Source organism: Sinocyclocheilus grahami, unplaced genomic scaffold, assembly GCF_001515645.1.
Source record: "Sinocyclocheilus grahami isolate Dianchi unplaced genomic scaffold, SAMN03320097.WGS_v1.1 scaffold1162.1, whole genome shotgun sequence".
NCBI classification, from domain to species: Eukaryota; Metazoa; Chordata; class Actinopteri; order Cypriniformes; family Cyprinidae; genus Sinocyclocheilus; species Sinocyclocheilus grahami.
The window spans coordinates 107,957-128,512 of record NW_015506341.1 but is presented as its reverse complement, the minus strand read 5'-3'; the positions used below and the strand labels follow the sequence as shown (position 1 = coordinate 128,512).

The window sequence follows — 20,556 nt, the reverse complement described above, 5'->3', positions numbered from 1 at the left end:
TCTGATTGGCCAACATGGCTTTACCGTTGAGATTATATCGCCACCTGTTGGTTTGGCATGCTCTTGACTGTGCTTCATAGCATGCATTTGCGTTTTCATGTGGACAGAGTTTTTTTTTAAAACCGAAGAAGGAAAAACTCTGTTTATAAAAACACCCGTGTACGTGTGGACATGGCCTCATATATGTTCTTTTTGACATGTTACACAAGGTTCTGCCAGTTGGGTACCATCTGTTTGCTATCTCAGCCTGATTATAACCAGCTGTGTGGTGGGAACTTTCTTTCACACAGTGTCACGCTCTCTGTCAATGCCATATTTCACTATCACATCCAATACTGTCAAGATACTATCTCCTTATGAATCATAATCCTTATGAATGACATTTCGGAAAATTGCTGGAGACATGGCATTGATTTGAAATTTATCTCAGATATCCAACTTGTGACCTGAAATAAAATGGAAAACATTTTTGGGATGTATTTTTTTTTGCTTGACACACCTTTTAAAGGTGAAAATTAAAACAGTGTTGTTGTTTTTTCCCACTCTCAGTAAGAAAATAATTTTTGCCGTGTAGAGGTATCAGAAAAGTAGTCCATATGATTGTGCACTATATTTCAAGTCTTCTGAAGCTATACAATAGTTTTATGTGAAACACAAACCCAAATTTAATCAATTTTTGACATAATTCCTAGCTATCTTTGGCAAGGTCATAGAGTTAAACAATAAACTGATATCTGATTCATGAGTGACTCATTCATGCAAGTTGGATCTTTTCAATGAACGTATTCCACAGAAAAGAGAAAGTCAGACAGGTTTGAAAGGAGTGAGTAAATGATGACAGGATTGTCATTTTTGGCTGAACTATTCCTTGAAGTATTTCCATTCATTTCCTGCATCTGTGTTTAAATTCTGTGGCAATTTCCTCCCATCTTCTTCCTCAGGAGCCCTTTCTCACATGACCACAATGTGTGGCTAATTCTGAGGAATCGCAAGTATTATAGTGCCTCAATAGCTTAACATGCCCCAGCAGTTTTACCTCTCCATCTTCTCTTGTAGGAGCAAGAGCCACATGTTAAGAGGCAAGCTACTGAACGTAATGACTGAGCACTTGAAAGGATTTGAATGGCATGAAAGAGGCACAGATCCGTCCTTTTGTAAACAGATTCTCACGGGGACTAGACTTATGGAGAGATTAGCCCTTTCAATAAACAAGTGGATGTATCACGCTGCAAACCCGGTGCAGCTGGGCATTAGTGCACCATTGTTCCGGGTAATCTGGGATGTTTGCCATTTAATCTGAATGCTATTAAAATCTCTCTTTTCCTGTGGATTACTAAGAGAGATAATAGAGCTAGCAGGTCGTCCTGACCTTCACATTAACTGTGAATCTCCCAGCGCTGCACTGAGTGTTCTAGTCTTCACATTTTCAGAAGCAGCTAAGATCCCATGAAATCACAATTGGAGTTGTTGGCTTTTATTCCATGTCTGTTAGCTTTGAGGTCGTCTATATGCTAGTGTGCTTGTGTTGTGTTGACGAAATTCCCATTACGCAGATATACATATTTAAAATGTAGTCTTTCTCCGCTTGGAAACTAGGCTGATTATTCATTTTGCATTCACTCAGTTTGTCTTTTTAGACTTGAGCAATGGATACCACATTGATAGCACACGTACTGTTAAAGATGGCTTCATCTGGAAAGCATCTGCTGTGTACAAACATCTGACAGACGTCTTTAAGATGTCAGTTTTACAACTATTCTAAATCATAAACATCTTAAATACGTCTTCTAAACGTCTATTTGACATCTGATAGGAAACGTCCTATAGATGCAGATGAGCAAACACTCTAAAAAATACATCTTGCAGATTTAAATGTAGACGTCAAATAGACGTCTCTGTGATGTACGTGTGCTACCAGGGACAGAACTATAGGTACTGACTATTAAAAAAAATTAATAATCAATACGAATAAACCATATCATGGGGTCTCTAAAGGTGCACTCAATTTATTTAATTATTAAAATGCTTTATAGATAAATAAATGAATGATACATTTGAGAAATTAATTTTACAATTATGTACAATAGGCTATAGCCTACTCACATTTCAAGTGGCGTATAAAAAGCAGGTTGCATAATCGAATAATAATGAACAGAAAAATAAAAAGTCCAAACAAGCAGCACAGTATAAATGAATATGTTTGAACTGAACCCCAAAACGTCAGTTTTATTCATTTTTATAAGTTTTTATCAAAATCATTCTGATTGTACACTGACTTTCAATTAAGCGCATTCTGTTTCTAGCTTGTAATAGTCTATCAAATGTATATTATGTGCAGTGTGGTCAATCGTGTCGCCATTACACGTACAAAAGCTCACGTACAAAAGCTTTGCACACAAATGCATACATTAGCGGTATTTCAGCTAAAGTAAAGGTTTCTGTCATTCCTGTTATTGCAGTGGTTTTTATATCTCACCTTATCAGTCGACATTGTTCTTCCTGGCTTTTGAAAGCAGTTAGATTGTCAACAAATGCAAGTGTACAGTCACCCACGGAATGAATATTTAGGACAGTGAATTCCACTCTCGTAACTGTAGGGGGCTCCAAAGCGCCAAAAGAAAACTACATAAAGTTGCTCTATTAAATATATCAAGTTTTTGACCAAATCTGTGTGCTATATAGTACGAAGAAAAAAAATATATATATAAAAATACCTGTGAAGTAGTATGTTTCACAGTATTTATAAAACAATAGACAAAACGTTCCCTGTTGACTTATTATTTCCGGCAAGATTCTGGAATGCGCATGGGTTTGTTTGATTTTAGCACTGGTGGGGACATAACGGCAGACAACAGACATTTAATTGTTTAAATTAAAATTATTAAAATTATGTACCCACACAGAGAAATTTTGTTCAGATTTTTTTTAATGTTCATCTCAATTTGTAAGTGACTTTTCTTTCTGTTTTAAAGATGTTTTCTTTGTAGCCTTTTGTTTGACTACTCGAAAGACAATATAGGAAAATATAACTTCAACTATAATTTGTGTTTCCTGCTATCTAAATTTCACATACATAAACAAAAATCTGACTCTAAACCTCTCTTTTCTTTATTCAGAGTTGATCTAGACACGTACATGGAAACTATCCGAAGTTCTGTTAATCCCAAACCAGTGAAAACTGCATCTCTATATTCATCCTACAGTAGGCTATGTGTCCTCTAATAATAAAAAATATGCTAAAGTTAAACCATAGTAACCACAAATTAACCATCGTTTTGCTACAATAACCATAGTTTAACCATGGTATTTGTAGAAAAAAAACAACAACAAAAAACAAAACAAAATGGAGATTGGTAGGTTTAGGGGTGGAGCTCTGGGAGATGGGTAAGTTTAGGGGTGGAGATGGGTGGGTGTAGGAATCAGGTTGTGGAGATTGGTAGGTTTAGGGGTGGAGCTCTGGGAGATGGGTAAGTTTAGGGGTGGATATGGGTGGGTTTAGGATTCAGGGGGTGGAGACGGGTAGGTTTAGATATATGTAAGGTGAGAGGAGTTGTATCTGGATCCAACCATGCCCCCTGGATCTTGTGTTCTGCAGTGAGGACCATCTTGAAAAATCCCCTCCACTAAAGCACAGACTGAGAGTCTTTCTGGAACCCAGTGCTTTTGGTCTGTATAGCTGAATTGAGAATAGCATACCATGGTATTCTTACTATTTCTGCCATTTCTTTAATTGCAGAAATACGAGTAGGCTATTTTACGACTGCTCAGACCAGATTCAAGAAATGGTAGGCTACTAACTGTTGCATAATAATGTGTAATATGAGATCTGAAACTTAATGTATCCATATCATATATTAAGAACAACTGGGGCAAAGAAGAGTGTGCAAAAACAAAAACTTACTGAGGGCACCTTTAAGGGAAAAATAATCAGGATCCAGTTATTCAAAGACAACAGGTCACACGGGTTCTGTGGTCTACACACTACGGGGAAAACATTTCAAAATTCAACAAAAAATCTCAGAGTTCTCCGACTAATTGGAAATAAAACGGCCCTACAGAACAAGCTGCCTATTGTGGGTCAAGAGCAAGGCTGTAGTAAGAGTTTTCCTTTGTGTCCTGATTAGTGAAGGAGAAATCCTCCTAATCTTAACCAAAATGATCAACTCTATCCAGGCCCTGACCCCCTTGATGCCTGCGAGAGACATTCAGACTGGTGTTTACCTCCATCTAGTGGACAAAACTCCTAAATACACTCATGACATCATTTTTCTATCATTGGGCTGATTTCAGGTCAGAATTGAGCCTCCATAAATACAATATATAATTCTTATATTATCACTGGATATAGGAACAAATATACAGTATACACATAATTGTTGTTCATAATTGGTGATCTGAAATATATAATTGAATGAAATATTTTAAGAGCCACAACATTTACTTCTAAAAGGAAGTAATCCAGCATAATCTCTGACATAGAACAGGGAAAAAGTCATTTTAACAGAAAAAAGTACACACATTACCTTTAATTTGACCAACAAACAATTATGACGAACTGTGGCCTTTAAAAGACCAAAGATTGACAACATGTCTCTTGATTTTGCTGTTCTGGATACTGGTTTGAGTTGCATTTGAATATTATGTTTGGCAAATTTACAAAAACAAAATGGCCTTATTAAATAAGCTTACACACACAAATCCAACTGTGTATTTCATTACAAGTTTAATTCAACATTCACTGTAAGTTAATTATCACTCTCTAATTCATATTTAACAAAACATTAGAAAATGCAACCAGTCTTCTGATTAGAGGTGCTAACAAGACACTTCCTGCACAAGCTCAGTTACATCGTTCACTGGTGATTCCTACATCCGCTTGTACCTTATACAACAGTATGTGGCGAACAGGGGTGAGACAGAACGAGGAGGAATGTTCATTAACACTGATTAGCTTTTTCTTGGGAATATATCTACAGTCCTCGCTCTATTCGAGTAAGACACTGAGTGTTACATCTGAAAAATTTAAAACAAAAAAGGGTACACATGAAACAATACAGTAGTAATGGGTGAAATATATTTGCATTTAATATTTTAGTAAAGGACGGTTATGACGGAATACTACGTCAGTATGAAGTGCTTTGCACCAGAGACGCGGTCACCTGCATCACCTGCCGACGCATTTGGATTTCAACTGTACAGGGTAAAACAGGCAGAGAGCGTTTAACTATCATAGTTACTACAATAGCTTTACTGCCTGACCGCAGCATGTTACAAGTTCACATTTAACTCTTCCATGCAGTCATGCAAAAAATTCCCTCCGATGAGTTGCAGCTTGTAAACCAGAGCCACGCCGAAAGAAACAACATCCAAAGTACAAAATATCAGCCCATCCCACTCGAAGCTCTGTCCTTGAAGTCTTGCAGGTGAGATCCGTTAGGAAGCAGTTCATTAATTTGCCGCCACCAGAGCACAGGAAGTTGGCTCACCACTTCCTGTGTTAGAGAGTCCTTGCCTGATCGGCTACACGGGCACATTTCAGCTCCTCCATTAAAATTTCTCTCCGCTCACACACTTCACAACAGACATGCAATACACAGACCAAAAATTAATTCTTAGGTTAGGTTGTACATTTATATAGATTTATACATATTTATATAATTCATGTATTTTCAGGAATGTTAATCTGTGTGTGTACTTTTCATATGACACACATAAGCAACATCATAAAAACAGTCTCTTTCTTTAAAAAAAACATCCCTTAATAAAAATAAGTTCTATTTGTGTTTTGTTTATTTTACAATATATTTTCTTTTCCGCTCCATCTTCTTCTCCAGGTTTGGGAGGTTTGTTAATATTACAATATGCACTTTGTGCAGCTGCACTCCACGGTGGTCTCCATCTCCTCAGAAAAGGAGGATCCGTCGGAGCACTTGAAGCTGACCTTCCGTCTCCGGCTCTTGGTGGGAGCGCAGCACAGGCTCGAGCGGCAGGTGCTTGGACACCGAGCGATTTTATTGGTGGAGGTACAGTTTTTATGACCCATATTACGCTTGAGCAGCTCACGGACCATCTCTCCTTGGCACGTCGGCTCTGTGTGGAGGAGGGTACGGAGGACAGGCCATCAGATATAGCATTTATGTATGTTGCATCTTTCCCAATAAGACTCATGGCTGTATTAGATCAAAAGGGTGTTTCTACTAAATACTGAGCAAAGGGTCTGAATACTTAGGACCATGTGTTATTTCAGTTTTTCTTTTTTAATAAATCTGCATAAATGTCAACAATTCTGTGTTTTTCTGTCAATATGGGGTGCTGTGTGTACATTAATGAGGAAAAAAAATTAACTTAAATGATTTTAGCAAATGGCTGCAATATAACAAAGAGTGAAAAATTTAAGGGGGTCTGAATACTTTCCGTACCCACTGTAGATGAATAAACATAAGATATTGACTCTTCTGGATTCCATATGGCAAGTTAAAGACTACATGAAACAGCATATGCAATGCATTTAACTGCTGTAATGCAACATAGTTTTGAGTGGAAACAGATAATTTTGCAGGAAATAAAGTATGAGGGAATTTTATTCATCAGGATTTGATTAGATCATGAAATAACGTGAAGCAGTCGCATTCATTTTCGACACGAAGAAATTGATTTTTAATAACAGATCTGCTATGAGCTCTGAGGTTATTAATCAAAGGTAAACTACTGTCAACATTTAGTTATTCAAAGTCGTCTCTTATGCTTACCAAGATTGAATTTATTTGCTCAGAATACAGTAAATATGAATAATATAATAATATTTTGATAATACTGTAATATTGTGAAATGTTATTACAATTTAAAATTTAAAATTTGAAAATGTAATTTATTCCTGTGATCAAAGCTGAATTTTCAGCGTCATTACTCCAGTCTTCAGTGTCACACGATCCTTCAGAAATCATTCTAATATGCAATATATTTTCTGCTCAAGAAACATTTCTTCTTATTATCATTAATTATGTTGAAAACAGTTGTGCTACTTATTGTTTTTTGTGAAACATTTGATACATGTTTTTAAGGATTTTTTAATGAATATAACTTTTTTTTTATGAATAAAATTTATTTCGTAACAATGTAAAAGTCTGCGTAATTCTTGCGGAATAAAAGTAATACTTTATTTTTAAAAAATAATTTTGAATGGTATTGTACATGTGATGCTTATTTATTTTTGAATAAATATACAACAGTGTTTTTATTTTTTGAAATCAGATATTATGGAGAAAATGAAAGAGAGCTGAAAACGTGACTGGTTATTATTGTTGCACTCTATTGAAATTAGATATTATTACCAGTATCAAAATATTATTGAGATACTATTGAGATGTCATTGTATTATTCTTCCCCAGCCATTTAACTTTTGATAAAAGATTATGAAAACATTTTATAATTATGAAAACAAGTATTTGAATGCGGATCATCATCTTGTACAGCAAGGGGTAAAAGCAACCTCGCTAGCAAATTTTAGGGTTTTTTTTCCCCAAAGAAAAATGTGCACTGATGAATTGTGCACAATAAGACCAGAAACATATATATATATATGAAGAGTTCATTTGCAAAAAACGATAACTCATTTTTTATTTATTTTTCTCAGAAATCAGGTTTTTTTTAATTGCGCATTCCAAGTAACATCAATCAAACTGCAGTTGGGTTGTTTTGATTAAGTAATAATAACTAAATCAAAGAAATACAGGTAATTTACCACATGAAAGTTCATTGAAAGTATGTTTTTTTACATATTAAAAGTTTGTTTTATAGCAAAAGCAGATAACTCCAACAGTCGTTTTTTGGCAAAAGCAGATAACTCTACATTTCATGTTTTAGAGTTTAAAAAACACTGGTTTAATCTTTGTAATCTCCTCAGATGACAGTGTAGATGCCTGACAAACGTTGTTGTTGTTGTGATCATAAACTGTATGGATGTGATTACACGCAATACACAGAGCTTTTCCCTCTCCATTGTAACACGCGGCTTTTACAATGTTCTGTGAAAACGTTTCAACTTTTATTTTCCTTTTTCGCTCTGAAGAAGATATCGCAGGTTCATCAAGTTCGTCGAAATGACCCATCCTGGATCACTTTTAGTCAGCTTTGACGAAACTCCTCTCAGCTAGCATGTTTTTTCGCTTGTCGGCTTCTGCAGTAAAACATGAACTCATGATGCCTTGAAAGTGGACAAAACCAGCTTTTTTGACAAAATGTGTTTAGGGTTCAGATCGCGTTATATGAGGAGAATGATGCATGGCAATCAGAATGGCATTTTTTTTTTAAGTGGCGTTTATCGTTGAACTCATGATGCCTTGAAAGTGGACAAAACCAGCTTTTTTGACAAAATGTGTTTAGGGTTCAGATCGCGTTATATGAGGAGAATAATGCATGGCAATCAGAATGGCATTTTTTTTTTAAGTGGTGTTTATCGTTTTTTGCAAATGAACTCTTCACACACATATATATATATATATATATATATAGTTTTTATGTTCTATATGTAATTAAAGAGTAATTATTAGGCTTCTGCAGGGCTGTGTCTCACCTATTTCACAGGTCGGCCCACTGTATCCAGGCTGGCAGTGGCAAAACGTCTCTCCGCTCTCCGTCACCCTGCACTCTCCGTGTATGCAGTGCAGCCCCTTGCAGACGGCAGACTCTTGCCGCCTGTCACAAAACTGGCCAGAGTATCCATCTGCACATGAGCAGCTGTACGAGGAGCCCTTCAGCACACACACACCATGCACACACCTGCACAGGAATAGAGAGGGAGGAGATTACCACCTGATACAAGCACAACTGTGAGTGTCTGTGTACGTGCAGGTTTATGTACCTGCTGTTCTGACAGGGGTTCTGGGAGGTGGTCTCTTCACACAGTGGGCCGCTGTGGCCGGTGGGACACTCGCAGGTCACGCCTGCCTCTCCTCTCTGTCTGCAGGCCCCGTGAGCACAAACACTGCAGGAGTGACAGCCCGGCAGAATGCCCTCTACCCCTGCCACTCCACTGCCGAGGTCTTGGAGTTCCCCGTTGAGCCGTACGTCATGAATACAGCCATTAAAGGACTGGAGTGGACGGTCTGGACCCGGTCGCAGGCCTGCTGTGTCAATCAGAGAGGGCACACCTAAAATACGAAAAACAGGCAAATATTAGCACACGTGGACTGCTAAGGCTAACGTTACAGTCATTATGCATTCAAACACTTTGAAAGCATGTTAAAACAAGCCATGTTTAATACTTTGAAACCTTTGAAATATGGTTGTGATGAACAATGAGGTGTTTTTGACTCTTACCGCCTATGTAGAGCTGTGTGTTGTGGTCCACAGCAGGAGGGCGGGGGAGTTTGCCCAAGCTTTTCGGTGCCCCTTTATCCACCACCAAACTTAGGGTCTGATTCTGGATCAACACCTCCACCGTGTGGAAAAGACCATCATTCACTGACTCCACACTGCAAGAAAGCAGAAGATAAAAAAATATACATTTGCTGTATTTTATAATTATAATTATCTGAACTAAGTTTTAAATAAACCATTTCAATATGTACTATGTGAAATTTATTTATTTATTTATGCATGCATGTTTAATTATTTTTTCCAAGGAGGCTGTGTCAGTCAAGAGCACACTTGAGATTAAATATGAAATATAAAAATCAAGCTTGGGGTCGTAAGATATGTTTAATGTTTTGTTTAATGAAAGGAGTCTCTTTTGATCATTAAGACTGCATTTATCTGATCAAAATACAGTACATTTAGTAAAATATTTTTACAATGTCAAATAACTTTGAATAGATTTTAAAATGTAATTTATTCCTGTGATGCAAAGCTTAATTTTCAGCATCATTACTCCAGTCTTCAGTGTAACAAAAAAACCTTTAAGAAACATTTCTTATAACTTAGGGGTTATATATATATATATATATATATATATATAAAAAATGTGTATATATATATATATATATATATATATATATAAAATTACTAATCACATGTACTAAACAAAAACAAACAAACAAACAAAACAACAACAACAGAGCCTTGCCAGCAAATACATTAAGCAAACAAGCAGGCTAGTATTAAAATTAATTCATTTTTGTGGGCAGGCTGCTAGTATTTGTGCTGGCTCGCAATGCTATTTTCCATTGCTGAAATGCTGAGGCCATAGGTGCGGATAGAGATCAGTGTCCCCAGATATAGGGGGGTACGGTTCACGGAGGTCTTGACTGAACAAAGACCCAACACAGGCGCACGTGTGGTTTGCATTACAGGCCCATAATTCAATTCCTGTTTCAAAATAGGCTTTTGCAACAAATACTACAGTCCACGGGCTGAGACCCCCCCAAACATCTCAAGCCCATCCATTTGATACATCAGTACCACCATAGATGAACGGCTTCATTATAATATAAGGACATTTTAATCCACTGTCTCTGGTTTTGACAGCCGTCTTTCATTAAGTCCGTCTGAGGGCCTACATGCCGGCTGGGAAGGAAATGGGAAGAGTATTTAGTGGAAAAGGGGGTGAGAGTGGGAATGTGATGGAACAAAGAGGAATATTCTATTATGAGAATGAAAACATTCTTAATCAGAACATAAATATCACCATGGGGGACAGAAGTCATCATTTGGAACTGACAAAATGTTCTTGAATGTATGCAGTGAATCTATAGCACAACTAGGGGGCACCAGAGATCAACTCTTCAAGATGTAGCCTAGCGCTTGCAACTACTGGCCTTTTGTTCATATTCTGACAGACAGAAAATATCCTGAGGCTGTAATATTTTTAGAATGGGGGGTTGAGAAGGTGGAGTGTCTTTGATGTGCGCCTAGCCTGCATATTAGCTTCAAGCAGCCCATTATGGAGCTCAATAAAAACAAACAGAAACCCGTGGAAGATTTCAGCAACCTCATGTCACCCCTCTCGCACGAGGGGAAGTCAATTTCCTGTAAAATAAGAATACTCTGTTATTCCTCGAGCGAACTGCATTATAAATGACACTTACACAAAGTTAGGAACTATTACCGGCTCCTTCATCTTGGAGAGTTATCTAGATCAGCAAACCTGTAGACACATTTACATTTTCCAGATTCAATTTCTTTACACTAGCTAAGAGTAACGGACTGCAGCTGTGAAGTCAATTATGCCCTTCTGGAACATGAATTGCTAAACAAGGTTTTGTAGCGTTTGAGATATCATAGCGCTGTGCTCTACAGATGGACTGGAGTTAACAGCTAACATCAAAACACTTGTAAGTAGCAAGGAACAAGGTCTCATCCTTGGGATGAGATTATGTAGCCTTCCTGAAGCACAAACATTAGAGCACAGTGCTAGTAAAGTTAAGGTTATGTGTTTGATTCTTGAGGAAAGCAAGAACTGATAAACGGTGTACATTAATCCAATATAAGTCTTCGGATAAAAGTGTAAATGCCAAATGTGCAAATGTAAATAATGATGTATGCTAATGCTATAGCTAGGTAAACGTAAGAACACTAAAACTTTGTTAGTGGACAGTTAGCATTAGCACCCCTTAGCCTTGCATTAGTTAGGGTGAACATACATACCATTTTTCCAGGACGCGTCCTGGCCAGGATTTCTATATTGCCTAAAATATCTAGGTTTTGGCTTTGTTTGCGTGTGCAGACCGATAGGTGTATGACATCAAAATACCATACAGACGGTTCCTTATACTTTCAAAATGCTCTCGAGGTATTGTGATGTCATACACCGATCGGTCTGCACACGTAAACAAAGCCAAAACCTAGATATTTTAGGCAATATAGAAATCCTGGCCAGGACACGTCCTGGGAAAATGGCACGTATGGTCACCCTAGCATTAGTGCTGTCGCACTTAGCCAAGCTGGTCTTAGAACACCACATCCATTTGGTCTTCTCCAACCCGAGGAACTTACTCCAGGTTCAGTCACGGTTCAGACTGAATTACCACTACTTTCCCCCCATTCAAACATTCTGCTCACACAGGAACTTAGTGCTAATCTCGGGCGAAACGAAAACAGGCCGTAAAAACATACCCTGACCCTCCTTGTTCACCCTAACATTGCTCAGTGTTAAACCCAGTTGACATGCCAAACATTAGCTACATTTGGAGAGCTGTGGTAAGGCGTGGCGCAGGATGGCGAGCCCACGCTGAGGAGCTGGGGGCAGGGAACGCTGCAATTCTAACATTCTCATTCAATTTCCTGCAATGTTTCCACAAACCGCCGCTTCTGCTGAGGAACTGCCCACACCGCTGCTTAAACTAATACACAGATTAGCGTGACATTTAGTAAAGGGCAGCGCATTAACACGCTGCATGGGCCCAAGCATTCATCTCATGGTAATGAGGCATTACTGCTAGTTAACAGCCTCCGTCGCTCTCCACCTCCCCAGTGCATATATCAGTCTCTCCATCCCTCCCCTCACCCGCACCTTCGGTCAAGGCAGGATCACATTACAGAGATAAGTGTCCTTTACTCTTCGTCGGCTCTCTGGCACTCTTCATCTCTCTGGGGTCCGATCTGTCTTCTTTCCCGCCGCCCAGAGCCTCCCTTTCCCTCTCACCATTTCAAATTTCTTCATCATCATTCCTTGTCTTTCCTGTCAGGGATCTCGTCTCTTGCTGACGTTCAGCAGGGACAAGGTGTAAGAAGAGCTGAGTGGAATCTGTAGATGGTGTGGGAATTTTGCAAGTTTCCTCCTCTGATCTTCGCCCCACAGAGTCTTTATGACCCAGTTCCACATTTGAAGTCAAGCACCCGCAGAGAGCCACTGAACCAGACTCAGCTCAGGAATGCTCCAACCACAGCCTCAAACCTCTAGCTTCCATGGTGGGAAAACCAAAGCAAGGGAGCTGCCCGAACGCTGCACTCATGTCCAAGCATTGCGGCGTATGATGGGTTGCAAATTGAGCAGCTGGCTCTCTTGGCTCTGGTTACACATTGTTAGGACTAACTATGACATGGAGAACTCGGGAGCATGTTTGCCAGACTGGGTTGTGCCATGTCCAAATAAGCTAAATTGAGATGGAAGGACATTTTCTCTCCTTGCACTTCCTCTCTTCACATGTGACCCTCATTCTTTACCCCAAGACAATGGGGTGCAGATATGCCAAAGCCACACAGCACAATGTCGCTTGGGGAAAAAACAAGATGAGGATGAGCATGGATCTATGATTAACTGTGGGTGCCATGATGCATCTTGGACTTGACCTGGCAACAAACTTGACTTCATTCAGTCACACCACTGCATGCTAATTTAACTGTTCAAGCACACAGCTGAGCCCTAACATATATGTGCTATATCACATTAAGCTGTGGTGCTCATAGATAGTGCTCATTCTGCCTGGACCAGCCTGATGCCATCGGATATTTTGGTCTTTCCCCATTCAAGTATATCGAAGCTGTACTTGTATCTCGTTTGCCTACATAGAAAATAGCTGCCAGGGGTATTCCAAGATGACTGCCAAGTAAACCATCTTGCCTTGAAACAACAGTCTATTCCTTCTATCTTATCCTGAAAAACTGAGCACGTGCTTTAAATGCATGTTTGCAACTAATACTAGAAACACCTGAATTAAGTGCATGTATTCTCAGTCCGCAAAGACAAGGAATCTGGTTGAAATGTTATTTTTCATGCTGAGACTCCCTCATAGAGCAATCGATTCAGCCCTTGCTGCAGGCGGAAGGGAAAAGTGGCCCCCTGCAGCAGCAACGGGAGGCACTGAATCAATACAAAGTCAACAAGCAGGCAGGCAGGGCCTGAGCACCCAGCTCACCACTGTTCACGTCTACTGCCTGCTAAAACAGCTGCCGGTCACAAACGTTCACGCTCTACTTCTGCAGATGTAGATGAAAAAGATGCCGTGTCCACATACCCATTCTTAACAGACACAGCTAGACAAGGACACAGATTTCTATCTAGAAATGCTTTGAAACTGTACGCTGTCATTAAGTTTGTGTGCAGACTGGATTTAAAAGTTTGAATCTGGGCTCTTGAAACACGTTACAGAGCCTGTGCTAGCTTAATGACATCTACAATGACCCACCAGGCCGGAGTCAGGCACCATCTGCGCCAGACTCAACAAGCCTGTTGTCTGCTGATAGGGCAGGAGGTGAGGGCTAAGAGCTCTGTTTATGGGGGCTCCAGTGAGCATAGAAATCATGGCGCTGCAGCACAGAAGCTTTCACATGGGAACCGGGCGAGAGAAGCAAGCTCTCGCCTGAGGCAGATTCAAGCAGGTCATGTAAATCCGGGCTCCTATATGGTTTTATGATGTGCCACGAGCTTACAGGGATTGAACCTCCCTGAGAACGGAGAGAAAACGTGCCCGCAAACACGCCTTTTTCACCCCAAATTATTCTGGACGAGAGCAGGGGGCCTCCTTTGAAACGCAGTCTTTTTTTATGGAAGATGAATGAGTGTGTATGTTTGATGTTTTGAAATAATTTAGGGTGGTATATGTCTATTTAGATTATGGTGCAGCAGAAACTTGCTGTATGGGTTTGTTTACTGTGTAGAACAGAAGTGTGCTTGTGTTTGTGGGTCTGTTACAAAACCTAGTGAGCTAAAGAGGCAGCTGGCTTCTAAGAGAGCATCGTAACTAAAATCGAACCTCTTAAGCGGCTAATTTGGAATGTTCTACACAGGCAGCCACAAATAACATTCCTCATGTGAGATGCTCTGGAGACCTGCGACTGATTCTGGTGTTAACATGTTGCTAAGATAACAATGCAATCCTCTATTAAACATAAATATGCATAGCATAAACAAATATAGGTTCAATGACAATTTTAAAAGTATATTAAACTATTTTTATCCATACATATTGGAATACTGCATTCTGGGATTGCATTTTCTGCTGAGGATACATACAATGCTGTTTAGGATTTTCAAAAAGAAGTACCTTACCTTTGTATTGTTACAATTTTGGTATATACGTAAATTAACAATGTGTACTCTTATTCCGTGTTATCTGCATTGAGATATATTGTTTACAGTTATTTGTAAACAAAAGGCAATTGACTGGCGTTAAATATGATGTAAAAAATCTGAAAGCTCCAGAGCTTTTGTGAAAACAGATTCTACTTCTGCATTTTTAAATTCCCACTCATGGACAGTTGGATCGAGCCCAGTGCATTATGGGCATTTTCCTACCTTTTTGGCAAAAGGCAACACCACAGCCCCTTTTCTCTGTTTGCTCATGAAGCATTGATTAAAAAATTGCCTTTCTACTGATAGACAGCCAAGTTTTATTAAAAGCCCATCTTTTAATTACCCTATACAACAACTTGTCACTGGGGCAGTACCCTTAAAGGGACAACTCTTACCTACCCCTAAAAGGTGCATATTAGTACCTTAGAGTATTACCTAAAGCACTACTATGAACTTTTTAGGGGTAAGTAAGGCACAAAGTAGGGGTATGCAATATTTATCATCGGTGATAATATCGTAATTGTTGTTTAAACAATATGCAAGCTGACATTATAGAGTATGTATGAGTACATGCAAAAAAAGTCCAAAAGCATTCACTGTGTATTAGAATGCAGTTAAAATGCCTCTATAATTCACGTTATGAAAGCAAAAAATATCTCAGTATGGGGTTTTGTTTTTTTATATTTATTAGATATGTTTAAGTAATATCACACAAGCAAGAGTGCTGTTTTCTGGAATATTAGTGTACGAGGGTGATCATGAGTGTGATATAAATTTTTTACAACAGTTAATATTGAGTGAGTTACATTTTAGACACAATATTGTCATTTTTTTTTCTGTTTTGCCAATTAAAATAGTTTCAAACAGAGTTAAGCTAAACATTTGCATGTCTCAAAGAAACACTGTGGTGTTTTGTTCCTGAAAGAATCTGGTTTTGAACACCAGACAACCAACTGCTTCTTTTTAAATGAATCAGCCGTTTTGAATTAATCGTTTGAAGGAATGATTCAATGAATCACTGAATCACAGCTACTGACGGATTTATTTATCCACGACAGGCCTAAACCAGCCAAGGTAACAGCATAAAAACACACTAAGCAAAATATTGTTTAATTATCATTATCGAAAAAATCCTCAAAATTGCACACCCTTAGTGCAAATATGCCCCTTTGAGGGTACTGCCCCTACAGGTGTTGTGCTTCTAAAGGTAAAATTTTTGCAAATTTTTTTATGAGAGTGTATGTTTCCTTAAAATACTACCTACAGAGTATGTGTGTGTATGCTCTCTATCCTCACCTGTACACTGTGGTTGGGGGGTACTTGGCAACATCATAGATCAAACGTATGTGTCCCTGGTACAGCTCTAGGGCAAGTGGGTCATGGTCCTCCTTATAAAACAGAATGCCATTGTCCTTATCTGTGGCTACCTACAAAGACAGAGAGGAGGGTAATGGGAAAGAAACAGCAAAAGATCAGTGAAGGAGAATGGCAGAAATACTGAGGATTGAGGTGGAAGGGTAAAACGATGTACAAAACAATCAAGAGTGCGCGATAAGCACACTATTTCAATACGACATGCACACCGAGACAGAACCACCGCAGGCCTGACACTTAACTCCCTGTTTAGTCAAGGGCATCAAACGGAACGTCTGCGAGGAAGCTGTGATGGAAAACAGCTCACATTTATATATAAGCACTAGGACGAGAGAAGAGAAAAGAGCAGTTGATGGCTTATGGAGCATGGAAACCTCTCTACACATCAGTTGAGACCAAGAGGACTGCTAACATCCATATCCTGGAGGCATGTGAGCAGTTAATGTGTCCCTGTATTCCGTTTATGTCAGTGGATACGTCACAGGAGGACCAAGTCATTAACGCTGTTTAGCACAGTTTTGCTAAGAACGCTGGAAATAAAAAAAGCAACCTAATTTGATTGCTTTTCTATATTTACAGTTCCCAAGCGTTTTGCCTTTTAGGGCCTGTTAACACGAACAGAGCGAAAGCTGTAAAATATTCAGAACTATTTCACGTGAAGTGCAATGATGAAATATCATTCTCTTAAATTTGACTTAATGTAAAAAGTAAGTGTCTAAAATATTTAACAATTACATTTTACTGGACAAAAACTTACATCTGTACTAATTTAACATTTTTAAGATTATTTTTAATGCTAAAAAGAGTAGACTTTATGGACATGGTATTTGGATCCTTTCACACATTTTGCAGCATTAATGTAAATTAATTAATGTATTTATTTGAAAACATCTAGAAAAATTCCTGAAATTTGACATCACTTATCTGGAAGGCCTGTGAATTTTAGACATCTGAAGAATGAAAAAAATAAATATCCAGTTTTTGAATAAACAAGCATGTAACACTGCAGTTTGAACTTCACTGATCATAGAGATGCACGGTTTCATTTTAAAACCTCAATGTCCATGTTTTCTTCTTGCAAAAATTCTCACTTGGTTTAGAAAGCACCATTACTTAACACACAAAGGCCTCTCGATCTGCAGATGTGCTAAGAGAAGCCGAAATGGAGAGATGCTGACGTCCGCAAGGAGATAAACAGCTACTGAGCTCTTTTTAATTTCTCCTACTTTAATTAACATTAGTGTGCCCTCTCGACGGTGAGAAGATAGGATCATTTGTAGCAGATCTAGCTGTTACACAGGGCCCCTGATTGCAACGGATAACAGTCGGCTCAATCTCTATTACCATGATATATGTCCTCAGGAGAAGAATTATTCACGCAGGTGGACGAGAGGTGACATTCTCATAATGTCAGAGAGGCCAAAGCTGGCTTAGACCATGCACTGCTGATGAAAAAACACCTAGACAGAGAGGCAGATCGCTTCTCATGGCTGCAGATGTGAGTTCGGGTGATACGCAGACTGTCCTGAGGCTAGTGATATGTGAAGTCTATATTACAGAAACTGATCTAGGACCCTTTGTTAAGCATTACAGGAAGCGGTTACAGGCATACCTGGAGGGATATGTGCATGGGTGGTCGGATCTTGGCGCCTGAGAGCTCCAGATAGGTATCTTTGCCGAGGAAGTGCACTGTGACCATCTTATGACACTTGGAGCCAGGTGGACACCGGCACACAGGCTCTCCCTCCACGACCAGACACTGCGCTCCATTCTGACAGTAAGACTGATCACATGGACTCGTCTTCTGGAGTAATATCATTGGTGGAGGTGTCTCACAGAACAGCCCACTAAGGAAAGAGAGCATAAGGGATTTAGACTACTTATTAGGATTTTTAAAAATGTTTTTGAAAGACGTCTTTTATGCACACCCGGGCTGCATTTATTTGATGAAAAATACAGTAAAAATAATATTGTGAAATATTATTAAAGTTTAAAGTAACACATTTGAATTTAAATGTAATTTATTCCTGTGATGCATGAATTTTCAGCATCATTACTCCAGTCTTCAGTGTCACTTGATCCTTCAGAAATCATTCTTGAATATTAAGTATTTGTGTATATATTGTGCCAATATACAGTAATATGATATAACACAATAATGAACATGCATGATATTGTTATCGTGGTCACTTCAAAACACTGTAAATAATTATTTATTTTTCAGATTTTTAGAATGCATTTTAAGAATACTAACAAGTTGTATTTTTTAAACTAACGTTAACATTCTTCTGTAACATTAACAGATAACCTCTGTAACAAATGTAGCTATTTCTCATTGATAATGTTAGTTAATGCATTAGACCTTATTGTAAACCTACTGCACTTTATAATTCTTTTGCACTTTAAACTGTTTGAAATATTTGTTTACTTTGAACATTTATATACAATAAAGCGATGCACAAAAATGTTTAGTTCTTTTTTTTATAAGAAAAAAAATTATTATACCTGTAATAGTATAACAACACTTTTTTTTGCAACTTATTTCAATATCGTGATAATATACCACGATAAAAGCTTCAGCAATTATCGCAACATGAAGATTTTAAACCATCACATGCCTAGCATATTATTTCAAGCACTTTTAACTTTCTTTCTTGAATCTAATTCACACAAGAGATGAAGACAGTGTTAGAATATTGATAGAGTGTCAGGATGGGTGGTAAGCCAGATTAATGCGGGGCTCAAGACACCATCAGGCCCTTAATTAGTAGCCGTAGTGGAGTGAGGGATGCTGGGGAGAGAGCTATTGTTCTTCTGTACAATGCCACACACGCACACGCACATGCTAGTGTTATAATTAGCCATATGTATATTCATCGTCTGTGCATGTCAGATTTAACTACACACTATCATATAACAAAGGACCAACAGAAGCTTGGTGTGTGTGTAAGTGTGTATATGTTTGCATCATTTATCAAGCCTTTCATAATCATAATGAACACAGGTGTGCAAGTATCTTAGTTATCAGAAAAGTATGAGCATGCTGTTTGAGTGATTTCTAACCTACTTTTGCAGACATAATTTTGAAGAGGAAACAAGGGTAAATGATTAATAAAAATAATGAATAACTTCTTTATTGACTGATTTATCTAAAAAATGGCAGGCTCAATATTTATCTATAGTTTTTATATTTTACATTTACATTTAGTCATTTAGCAGACGCTTTTATCAATAAAAGCAGTCAAAACTAACAAAAGAGCAACAATATATAAGCGCAAATGAGAAGTCTCGGTTAGCCTAACGCAGTACATGTAGCAAGGTGTATATATATACAGTATATATTATACACACACATAAACACACACACATATACACATACACACACACACACACACACACAAAGAAAAACAAGTAGATAGAAAAGAAAAAATAGAATAGAAAAATATGAAAAAAAAAAATTTTTAATAAAAAAAAGAAGATAAATGTAGATAAAGTAGAATTAAAATAGAATAGAAAGTGCTAGAGTTAGAGGGTCAAATAAAGGTGGAACAGATGTGTTTTTAGTCGTTTCTAGAAGATGGCTAAAGACTCAGCTGCTCGGATTGATTTGGGCAGGTCATTCCACCAGGAGGGAACAGTTAATGAAAAAGTCAGTGAAAGTGATTTTGTGCCTCTTTTAGATGGCACAATAATACGCCTTTCACTTGCAGAACGTAAGCTACTAGAGGGCACATAACTCTGAAGTAATGAATTTAGGTAAATGGGTGCAGAGCCAGTGGTGGTTTTGTAAGCAAACATAAATGTGAATTTAATGCGAGCAGCTACTGGTAGCCAGTGCAAATTAATGAACAGAGGTGTGACATGCGTTCTTTTCGGCTCATTAAAGATTAATCTTGCAGCGGCATTTTGGATTAATTGTAGAGGTTTGATAGAAGTGGCTGGAAGACCCGCCAAGAGAGCATTGCAATAGTCCAGCCTGGATAGAACAAGAGCTTGAACAAGGAGTTGTGTTGTATGTTCTGAAAGAAAGGGCCTGATCTTCCTAATGTTGTATAAAGCAAATCTGCAGGAACGGGTCGGTTTTAACAATGTGGTCTGAGAAATTCAGCTTATCATCAATCACAACTCCAAGGTTTCTAGCTGTTTTTGAAGGAGTTATGATTGATAAGCCTAACTGGATGGTGAAATTTTTGTGAAAGTGATGGGTTTGTTGAAACCACAAGCAGTTCTGT

General features: G+C 38.4%; 1 protein-coding gene across 1 annotated transcript in view; it reads right to left on the bottom strand.

Annotated features, from left to right (window-relative positions):
- Positions 1 to 5,757: 5,757 nt before the first annotated feature.
- Positions 5,758 to 20,556, bottom strand: part of LOC107567472 (slit homolog 3 protein-like) — a 90,991-nt gene continuing 76,192 nt past the window's right edge. The window contains exons 31-36 of the mRNA XM_016253164.1: positions 17,937 to 18,171; positions 16,247 to 16,377; positions 9,319 to 9,473; positions 8,861 to 9,149; positions 8,573 to 8,778; positions 5,758 to 6,090 (exon numbers count right to left, since the gene is read on the bottom strand). Coding sequence (XP_016108650.1) covers positions 5,855 to 6,090; positions 8,573 to 8,778; positions 8,861 to 9,149; positions 9,319 to 9,473; positions 16,247 to 16,377; positions 17,937 to 18,171 — 1,252 coding nt within the window. The 3' untranslated portion in view covers positions 5,758 to 5,854. The remainder of the gene's footprint in view (positions 6,091 to 8,572; positions 8,779 to 8,860; positions 9,150 to 9,318; positions 9,474 to 16,246; positions 16,378 to 17,936; positions 18,172 to 20,556) is intronic.